At 37.4% G+C, this 11561-nt stretch overlaps 1 protein-coding gene across 1 annotated transcript in view; it reads left to right on the forward strand.

The window, feature by feature from the left end:
* The first annotated feature begins 11324 nt into the window (after positions 1-11324).
* The window catches only part of NDUFS4 (NADH:ubiquinone oxidoreductase subunit S4), a 47709-nt gene continuing 47472 nt past the window's right edge, over positions 11325-11561 (forward strand). The window contains exon 1 of the mRNA XM_039709832.1: positions 11325-11482. Within this exon, the coding sequence (XP_039565766.1) occupies positions 11397-11482 (86 nt within the window). The 5' untranslated portion in view covers positions 11325-11396. The remainder of the gene's footprint in view (positions 11483-11561) is intronic.

An 11561-nucleotide genomic window follows, 5' to 3' on the forward strand; every position in this document is an offset into this window, starting at 1 on the left:
TGAGAGTCTCAGACAGCCACCACCACTTTGATGACTTTAACTTCGGATTTGCGCTGCAAAAGAAGTGGGCAATCAGCCTTGGCAAAGGTGAAAACCCAGCTTTAGAAATATAAAGGTAATCAGTTAGAAAGGCACAAGAAAACTACAAAAAAGTGACTTGCAAAATAGTTGCATATCTGAGGCTGATTTTAGGAGGGCAGTTTGCTAAGATTCATTAATTAATCCAGCAGACCTAATTGCAACTGAAGAAATCTGTCAAGAAATCATGTTACCTGTCAAGAAAATATCTTATTTTAAAATTAAGTTTTGATCTAACTTACTTGGTCCATGCATGGAGGAAAATAAGACTGTTCTGTTTTCCTGTAGACAAGAGGATTTGTGGGCCAGTTGCCTTTTTTTTACATCATTTTTATTTCCATCAAGGTATCAAGACTGCTTGTATACCTTTAAAAGATACCGTCAAGAAGTGCTTTCCCATGGAAATCACATACATCCCTAGAAATTATGACCTTTAAATAAAAAAAGTCGCACATATTTAAAAAAATACATAAAATTAAGACTAAATAGATGGAAGCTCTGAAAGCTTACTATAACAATCCTGCTAGTTAACAGGAACCCTTTTTTGGTTGTAGTTTGCACTCAAAAGCCATAACTCTGTAGGGTTTTAGCTGCTATAAAGTTTGAAAGAGGTCTTCAAGTGGCTCTTGGACACGTTACATGGTAATTGTATTCTAACTCTTGAAAACCTATCATTAAGAACTGGTGAAAGGGACATCAAGCACCTAGGATACTACAAAGAAATACAATTTTCCTCCAAATATTTACATGGGATGACATGGAAGAAAAAGGACCTTTTGTGATTCCTTTCTACTGACTCCTCTCCACCTACTTTTGCCATAAAAAGGACTATGACCAAGGCCAGAAAAAAACGTGTCTTGGTGAATTGTGAAAAAGGGAATGAGTAATACAAACCCAAGAAAATGGATTAGGCTAGGACCAACTTCCAGCAAAAACATTCCCTAGAAAGTCTGAGTTTGGAGCTTACTTTTACATCAAAGCATTTTAAACTTTCACTGATACTTACAGTTTCAGAAATCCCAATGTTGTATTTTTCCATTAATAAGGAAATTTTAGTTTCTGACTTTTAGCTTTCAGCTGGTTGACATAGCAAAGAGAAGAAGTGAATGACATTCTCCAAAATCTCTACTTCGTAATTCTTGGTCTTTAAGATATGGGGGTAAAAGCTTCCATGAGGTTTCCCTACATATAAGATTATTATTTATAGTGACAACCTCTGATCAGACACAGCATTGGACAGATTTAAAAAATAAACAACATATTTTCACAAAAAGGAAATGAAACAGATAATCCACTTGGGCATCAGCAAAAACCACGCCATGACACTGTAAGGGAAATTCATAGTTTACTAGAAGCAGGTGGGGATTACTGGAAAGATAAGGCAGGTAATGATAAGACAGGCAAGGAAAAAAAAAAGACAGAAGGAGGAAAAACGAGACAATCACAAGTGGTCCCAAGAAATAAAATATGCAACCTGAGTGCTTCTTAAACAGCTTGTTTAATATATTTGTAGGCTTTACCTTGAAACAAAATCCAAGTAAACAGATGTTGACAGCAAACGTCAGGATACATGCTAGTAGTACAGATAAAGACACAGATAACAACCCGTAAAGAATTATATGGCCATGATTAATTGACTAGTGAAAACAGACAAATGAGTAAGACTGCAGGTGAGGAACAACTAAAAGTGATACAAGACAATAGTGTAATATGAACAAACTTCAAGACAAACACAATCCTAGGACAAGATACAAAGAGCAATGAAACTCTTGAACAGACTTCTGCAAGGAGCAAAGTGGCAAAATTAGTCCAGATCATCTTAAGTTGGAACTTTATCAAAAAAGTCATGTGATATAGTCGCCTAAAGTAGGAGGAGAATGGGTGTGCCAAAAGATTTTTTTAATCCTACATATTCTTGGTTAAAAAGACCAAAACACTTTGACATTATTTCTGGAAATGTCATTTACAGGGATGACAACCTGCATTCAACAACTTTATATTAAAATATATTTTCTTGTTCCAGTTTTTCATGCTGAGGAGCCACTACTGCAAAACCTTTAAAGCATTTGAGGAAAGAATTTGAACACAGAAATCCAAGCAGTGATAGAAAGTTTTAACCTGACGAGACAACAGCCAAAACAGAACAAGTATGTGAAAGAAACCATGCGCTTTGCCTTTGTGGGGAGACCTTAAAGACTGAAAGGTGTGATTATGAAGAAGGTCATAAAGATAATTAATCAATTCAAAATTCAAAATAATTTATATAAGCATTCCTGAAATCCACCCTGCTCCCCTGCATTTTGTAGCAAATTGGTAACAATTAAACAAAGGTTAGTAAAAATATAGAAAGTTCTAGGGGTTTACCAGATATATAATTTTCCTGCTGGAAAATCAAACATTGCTCATTGTAAAACTACAGAAATTGTAAATGTGGCGTATGAACTTAGTAAGTTGGAATTTTTTCAAGAATATCCTTAAAAATTGAAATTCAGAAACATGTAACAACATGCTTCAACATTGTTGTCTGTTTTCTTAAAGACAGAAAACTAAGAAAAGGGAAAACTCCTTCTCTATTTTCACTGTACTTTAGGTATCTAGTTGTTTTCTGAAGTGCAATTTGCAACTTTGTCAATAAAGGGGATATTTCAAGAGACTGTAAAATTTGCATTTGTTTTTTCCAAGATATAAAAAATGGAAAGTTTTATTTAAATCTTCTTCTGAAAATTGTAAATTTTTTTGAAGTTGTTTCCTTGTTTTTTGAAGGGGTTTTTTAGGTCATTGGAATTAGAGGCCTCAATTCAGCTAAGTATACTAGCACATTCCAAGTTTCTTTAGGGCTATGAATAGCTCAATTGAATGCATGGAGGACTCTTTATAATATCAATTTCAAAAATAGACATGTATTTTAAAGATATTTGAGGCAATATTACAAAGTTAATATTACAAAGTATTTTACATTAATATCTGTTAAAAATACAATTAGTTTTCAATATGGTAATATAAAAAAGGTAATATAAATTAGGAATACACTGAATAGCCAAATATGAGGCTAAATTACTTCCTTGAAATTGTCGGCTGTCAGATACTACTTAAAAGGTTGTTACACATATTAACTAAAATAATCTCCGTGAATAGATATAACTTTTTTGCCATTTCTAAAATTCATCTGAATTAGACATATGAGACATAAGATGAAATTTGAAAATTTTGTTAATGTCTTAATTTTTTTTCTGGGAGCCTTTGTTCTCATTCAGAATGCCAGTGGTCCTCTCTAGACCACAGACATTGAATGGAAAACCTTTATTATTATGTCCATTTTGTTCATAAATGTACTCTTTTATTTCATCTTGTGCTCCCTTTTCAGAACAACGACCCTCCTCTTCAAAAAGGAAAACCCTAATAGCACTTTCCTCCAGTGAATTCCAGTAAAAGGAGGCAAGCAATAATAGTATGGATTAACAGGCATTAAAATGAAACCATATGGAAACATGGGCAGAGGATTTGAGCAGGAAAAGTAATGTTTAAAAATTAATCTTTATGTCTTAAAAGGGATTGTTAGGAACATTGCAAAAGTTCTGAAAACTCTTTATTCAATGCTGCTACAAAGCCAGTGTTCTGAAAAAGTAAAACAATGTTTATGTTGTGAGACTAGCTCTTCTTAGAATGACAGCCTGGGAAATACACTTTGTGACCTAAATCTAAATTAACAAAATACCCTGAAGAACACTTATTGTATCTGTCATTTAAGTCAGAGTTTCTGTGATCACTGACATGTACATGTGAACAGGGAATTTATGACACTCCTGTAATACTACTACCCTTTATCTTTTTATGAGGAAAATAGAAAATGAGGAAGAGTCTTCACTGTGTGACATGGTAAATAAAGTAAAAAGAAATAAATGAGAGCTACAGTAGTATTTAGCCCATCGTTTATCAGATGGAAAGAAAATTTACCTGATATTAAAATTTTTAAATATTTAAAATTACAGTTTTGTGCCTGCTTTTCACAGCACTTCATGGATTTAAAATAGAAAATACTTGAGAAAAGTAGTCTGAAAGAAGGAGAGTTTTACTGACACTTTTCAAACTGACATGAAGAATACAGAGACACAACAGGGATTACAAGTATTTTTGATGAAGTATCTCTCATTTAAATTTGTTTCTGCTTTCCTCATGGAATGGGATAATCTCTCCAAAACGAATTTTTAAAAAATAATTACTTAAAGGATGAAAATTGCTAGTGTAAGACTCAGAGGCCAGAAACAGTATGGGAGGAAAGGTAAAGAAAGAGATAATAAACAAATTTATACAATTAAAAAATAACTAGTAAAACGTAACTTCACAAGCCAATTAATCTACCAAATGCTTAACTGTGTTATTGGAGAGCAGGAAGAGCAAAAGTAATGATCATACCGTTTGCATGAAAGAGCCTTGTTTTAACAACAAATGGATTAGTTTGATCTCTCCAATTAAATCCTGACATGTTAGTGTCTGACTCAAAAGGCACAAGTATGACTGACTTTGCCATCCAGATTAGTTAAAGCTAAACTCAACAGGAACACTGAACTGAGTGGAAAAGACCTATCTGTGTATAATAGTCCCTGTTTCAGATGAAATAGGAATTTATTTCCATGGATTTTCCTTGTGTTGTATACAACTGCTTTTGGTGAAAACATTCAAAAGCCTCTTTCTTCAAAGCAGGTGGAGTTATTCAGTATCTACCTGTAGCTGATGTAATTCAATAAATAGGCAAGTTGAAGTGAGAGACTATTTGCAGTATCAAATTTCTCTCAGAGCAATGGTACTCTTAACACTACTCCTGTGAAAAACTGAGTATGAAATGAGTTTATGCATCCAAATGAAGATCAGATCAGTAAGAGAACTTTAAATTGCACAGAGTAAAGGAAAGGAAATGAAGTCACACATTAGATTAAAAATGTTGGTTTTAATACACTTCTGTACCTTTAAATAAATTAATAATTAACAAAATAATATTTATCATAATTTATTTTACTAAATTTTCAAATGCATATATTTAGTTAGTGCACTTATGATTCTGGTTTTCATAAATAATCAAATTCCTTTATATATAAATATAAATCTTATAGATATATGGGATATACAGAATATAGAATATATATCAATAGACACAAAACTAGATATAATATAGCTCCAAAGTATATATTAATAGAATATATATCTCATAGACATACATAAATCACTAGTTTTCACCACTATATCAAGAAACAGTTCCTAATTTTTCATGAAAGAGAAACAGAGTTCAGAAAAATGGAACTTCTGCTGCACTCTACATATAATTATATAATATAGTGTTTCCAGCAATATTACAGAACAGTGATTTTAAATTCTTTTATTCCACAGTTTAGGTCAGGTTTTTTTCATCCTAATACCATGTAGTACTTCAGAAAGCCTCTAAAATCTCATAATCTGAACTCAGGGTTCAAAAACTACACAAAATGTCAGATAAAGACTTCTATAACTCTTGGCAACAGAAAAATCTTTTTTGCAGCATGAACTACAAGGACAAAGGAAGTCATACTGTGTCAAGACTGGAGGGAATAATTTCCTGAAGACTTAATTTTCCAGGTACCTCACAAAAAGCTAAGAAGGAAGAATGACTATCATTATCAGTGAAGGAGTGTCTGGTTTGGACAACTAAAAGAACTAGGATCTCTAACAATAGTTTTACTCTTATTATTCTAAGGCTCTTCCACTAACAAATACCACCATACCTAGGATCTTTCAAAAATCATATGAGAAGGCAGATGGCTATAAAAATTCAAAGACTGAAATCTGTTTTACCTCCAGTTAAAGGGGAAAAAAAAAAGAAAAAAGGGAAGAAAGAAGACATAGAAATTACCCTACAGATGTTAATAATTGTCTGGGGTGGGAGCTGGGGAATGGGAAGGCTGGCTTCTAAGTAAACAATGCAAAAAAAGACAAAGAGGTCCCTGCTGATATACAACAATAAAAGCAGTTTTCTCAGCAGTGTCAGCTTAGCAAGCCTGAGGGTCTGTATTTTAAACCCCAGTGGCCTGACGTCACTCACCCTGATGGTGTGTGTGAAGGAAGCTATCTCTCTGCAATGACCGACCTGAAAAGTGTTTTCAAAGCCCAGTGGGCTAATGTCACTCATACCGACGGTGGATGGTGGGATCTCTCAGGGTGGCAGCCTGGGGGAAGTGAGCTGCAACACCAGCAGCCGACCATCACTCACTCTGATGGCAGGGGGTCAGCTGGGATTCTTTGGTGGCCTCCCGGGCAATAGTTAAAAAGAAGATTTTGGTTCACATGTCAATGTCTAACTTGAAAGCAGCGACTATAAAAAGTGATTTTTTTTTTCTTTTTTCTTTTTTTTTTTTTAAATTGTGTTTCACTAGTGGCAGCAGTGCAGCCAGGAAGGGGAGTTTCTCTGCAAGGACGTCTGATTGCATGTGAAGCTTACAATGGGGCTGGCTCTGCCTGGTTTTAATTTTTGTCTCCTGTATGAGCTGAGATATTTTATTCCCCCATACCAAAGGGGGAGAAAAATTAAATCCAGACAGCTCCAACTGCACTTTACATCTCATATGCAATCAAACAGACTTCGAGAATACCATCAGCTTTTTTACCAACCTGCTTGCCATATAGAGAATGTAAATAAACACTAAAATCCCAAAACATCATGTTCGTATGCTAACTCATCTTGTAATGCAGAAACTGACATTTGGGACAAATTCTCCTGTTAAATTTACCCTAACACCTAAAGCATTGTAAGATTTGAAAAGGATTGCATAGGAATAGTCTCTGTCCCACTGCACATACTTAAAAAACCCTACAAGCATAAGTGCAGCTGATATTTCATCAGCAAAGTAAATTATCTGGGACAGAATGAAGCCAAGAGAGTCACTACGTACAGAGAAAGCTCTTTACAAAGATAAAATTTTCAAAATAAAATTCTAAAACTAAAATACATAATTTTAAAAACTATACCCTAGTCCTATGAAAGCAAGTGAATTATTTAGTCTGTGTTAAACTGTCATGCTTAGTTGTCTGAAGGGTAGACTCTGAGATATCCAACACTGAAATCATAGCTTCTGTATGTAAAATGAATGCAACCAACAAATAAAATGAAACTGGGAATTCATGCAGCTCTACACAATACAATCAGCTTTCTTGTATTTTGTATCCCTTTTCCACCAGTTCTTTGCCCCATTAGACTGTCGAGATTGAGACTGATGCTATTGTTTCCTACATAGTTCCTCTCTGCCAGAAGAAAACAAACTAATCCAAAGCAACAATACATTAAGAGAGTTCTGCTGATCACTGCTAACTGTAGTTTACTTGAGACTGTGAAATTATTTCTACCAGAACTAGCTTGTTTGGGCATGAAGTAAGGCTGTGCAACCTCAGCCTAGCAGAAAAAATGTAAAAAGTTAAATTTTGCTCTCCAATTTTCACAATGCGTGCAGCTCACATATGTGAGGAGAAAACATGACTCTAACTCTCACAGTTAAGCTAATAAGCTTTCTCATAGAGTGAGACAATAGGAGCTGTGAGCATACTGTACAGCACAATAAGTGCTGGCACATGAAGTGTTTCAGTCTTGAGGGACAGTGCTTCACAATATATCAGTGACAGAAGATCAGCTTGCAGCCAGAATTATGAATGAAAAGTTTAAGCCTTCGTGAAAGTATTGACTTCAAATGATAGTTCTGCAGTCATCTCAAAAAATTGATCCACTGAACTATTTTGAGGAATATGGCATTTAACACTCCATTTTCTAAGACTGATATGCACAAAAATTCACTAGTTTAACCTAAGACATGATGATTAAAAAGGTGTTGTATTATCTGTGTGAATTCATTTACACAAATTTCAGCCAATCAGATAAAACAGTATATATTTTACCTGTGTAGGAGTATCTTACAGGTCTACTTATAAACCTGGGCTGGTAGTGGGAGACAGAAAAATTCATGTCTCTCCCTTTCTCAGGCACCAGACTGCAAGGGACTCTTGGTGCATATTAATTTCACGGTAAACTGTGTGCTTGGAATTGCCACAAATGCTGTTTCTGGACAGCTATGGTTATTTGTTTTGAAATAATCTCTCACTATTTTGTGACTACTATACAAAAATACTTAATCAACAAATGCTATGGTAACATTTAAATTAGTAAATAAACAGTCTAAGGATCCTTTTGTACCCCTGATGCGGCTCAGCTTACATGGCACAGCTCACATCCGTGGAGCTAAACTCTTTCTCCTCTTCTCCCCTACTCAAAAAAAAACAACCCAAAACCCAGAAAGGCCTCATCCACACGGCTTATTAGGAACAGTCCCAGGCCCATGCTCATTCCCAGACTGCGCTCAGACATTGTTTGGGATGGTGCTAATTAGTCAGGGTCAAAACGGTTCCAGGGGCTGTGCAAGCAATTAGCAGCACGTTCACTTGCACCACATGCTCAAGCCCATCAGTCCTGATCTAACACAGGACCATCCTGTCCCTGCAGCTGCCAAAAGCAGCTCCTGAATTTGGCACCCTCCTTTGGCAGATTCAGTTAATAACGTGGCAACTTAAAATTCCAGCTGCCATGTGCTACTTCTGTCCTTTCCCCACCCAAAGGAGAAGCAGCAGGGAGGGCAGGAGAAGAACTGGGTTACATGAAGCACAGCAGCCTTCACATGCTGCCCAAACCACTGGCTTCCTCTCTTGCAGGGAGAGAGGACACAAAGCTAGATCTGCCCAAAAGATCTTCAGCTGAGCTATGATAATCTGTTAGCTGATAGACAGACTCAGACAAATTACCTCAGTTCACAATGGAGCCCTCAAAGGCAACTGGCTTCACCAAACCACTGGTGCCTTTGAATGGCCATGAAATCTTCCCCAGCTTACATAAATGACAGAATACTCTTCCTGGCTGAAGCATCATAAAAGAGAAAAGTTTGGACTACATGAAGTAAATCTGAGTTGGTGTGAATGCTGTCATCATTCAAGCACTGGACAAAGACTTTGGAAGAGAGAAAAACTAATAGATTTTGTGAGATGCAGATATTCATTCTTGCTATGTCTTCTCTGCAGATGATTGAACCCTTCATGTGAGAGACATGCACTATTAAGCTGATAGCTAGTACAGCTGTGAAAAAAACATCTTAAATAAATGTGGGAAGCAGTTTTTCAAGTCTTTCCCTCAAACTCACTGGACAAAAACTGCTAGGATGAAAAGTTTGGGGTTTTCCCACCTGCATTAAAGAAAAGACACCACTATCCCATATAAACTGCTCCAATTCATCGTTACTACAAAATGACTCCTGTTATCTGTCTTACTACCTCTGACTTTGAGCACACTCGCTAACAATTGAAAAATTAATTTTAAATACTCACATCTGTAAACCCACCAAATTTATAAATTGCTGTTGTTACTGTGTCTCTCTATTGTGCTGCCCAGACAGGTTTTTCACTTTTCTCCTTTTTCTGCAGCATTGTTTCTGTTTTGAAAGGGAAAAACAGCACACAGTTTCATTTCACCATAAATCAGAAATATTTGATGGGAAGAAAGAATAGAAAATTACATATTTTACAGTGGAAAGTTTGGATAAGATAGCTTGCAACTGCCTAACACAAAGACTATGAAATAATGGCTCTAGGTCTGACATTTCATTAGGACTATATAGTGTATGAGTGTTGTTCTGAAAATTAATGCTCTGTTGATTTGATACTACAGAAGACATTTGCTGAAAGTTTGTTTAGTTTTCATTAGAACAGTTTGTTTAGTTTTCATTAGAACTGTTTTTCAGTCTTCCTTCATTTAGGCCAAGAAAATGTTGAATTTACTCACTTGTGCAGAATTTTTGTATCTGACCCTGTCAAACTCTGCTGTCAAAATCAAGCACAAGGCTTGCTTCTCCTGGAGCAAAGCAGAAACAATTAGTCAAAACCAACAACCCCTCCTGGACAAATTTATTAGCTTTTTTTTTTTTTTTTAAATCTTCTAAATATTTTCTCTTTTTTAAGTAAAATTAGAGCTGAAACTTAAGGATTTTTTTTAATGGCATCAGATTTTTAATATAAAAACAGTTAAGAGTAATTTCAATACCATCTATTTTTACTGTCAGAACCAGAAACTATTCAGTTCTTCACAATGTTGCAGATCCTCCTCTAACACTGCTTTTGCACCATGTGTTTCTGGAAACTTTATGTCATTTGAGCTTTTGGCACTGAACAGAATCATTCTTGACTTCTGATTTATAGCAATCTGTCTTCTTCAGCCACATACACAGAACCCTAATTATTGTAGGGCCTGAGTACTGTTATTTACTTCCAGTTTACAGTTCATGTATTATAAATATGACTCCACTTCAAGAGACTAGTGGTCGTGTCAGTCTTCCTTGCTTTAATATAGGAGGTAAGGCTGGAATTGGTTTAAAATAGCACAGAACTCCCAAAAGTGCCACAGTATGTTAGAGGCTTCCTTATCTCAGCAAACTTAAGAATGTGAAACCATTTCAAACTGCAAAACTAAGAAGTACGCTTGTAGCAGGTGCAAGAAGATGAACCAATACTTTCATGTCTTTTTACAGAGTGCACCACCTTGTCAGCAAAATATAATAGGAAAGAATGGGGCCAAAAATACCCGTCCCCACAGCTTATGTGCCCAGGACAGAGGCCTCCAGGCACAGGGGGACCAGCCAGCCCAGACACCTGCCCTCCATGGGGCTTGTCCCCTGCTATCAAGTCACAGAATCAGCAAATTTAGGGTTGAAACAGTTCTTAAGGATCATCTAGTCCCAATGTCCCTGCCATGGGGCAGGGACACATCTCTGGTTCCACAGCCCGGGTTTCTGAAGTCTTTATATGCAACCTAGCTTTCAACACTGCAAGGATTAGGGAATCCACAATCTCCCTGGGCAACCTGTTCCAGTGTCTCACCACCCTCACAGTAAAGAATTTCATTCTAACAGCTAACCTAAATTTCCCCTCTTTCAGCTTGTGCCCATAAAGAAGATGGTGTCACGAACAACGCTGCCAGAAAAAGTTTCTAGGCCAAACACGTAGCTGGGGACAAGGAGCGTCTGCATCCCAACCACGTGAAGGTCTCCTCCACAGAGCTCCGGACATCAGTTCTGCCTTCCCTCCACGCCAGCAGTGCCATTCTCTCCGGCCTCTGCCGAGCCCTTTCCCCGCCGCTCCCTGTCCCAGTCCCTTCCCTGCCCGCCCTTCCCGCCGCCTCTTTCCGCCCTCGCCTTCGCGTTTCCTGTCCGAGCGGAGGAGGTTTGGCCCTGCGGCGCCGCCGTCTCCCAACCGCTGCGTTGAGCATCATGGCGGCGTCTCTCTCAATGTCAGCGGCGCTGAGGGGCCTCCTCGCCAGGAGCGGTGCTGCCGCGCTCCGCCCGCCGCCGCCCAGGTAACGGCACCGCGGACTCCCCGCCGGCCGCCCGGGGGGCACCGCCGCACCCCGGCGCCCGCGGGGGCCCGAGGAGGCC

The sequence above is a fragment of the Passer montanus genome, unplaced genomic scaffold (assembly GCF_014805655.1).
Source record: "Passer montanus isolate IOZ18808 unplaced genomic scaffold, ASM1480565v1 scaffold22, whole genome shotgun sequence".
Taxonomy (NCBI): Eukaryota; Metazoa; Chordata; class Aves; order Passeriformes; family Passeridae; genus Passer; species Passer montanus.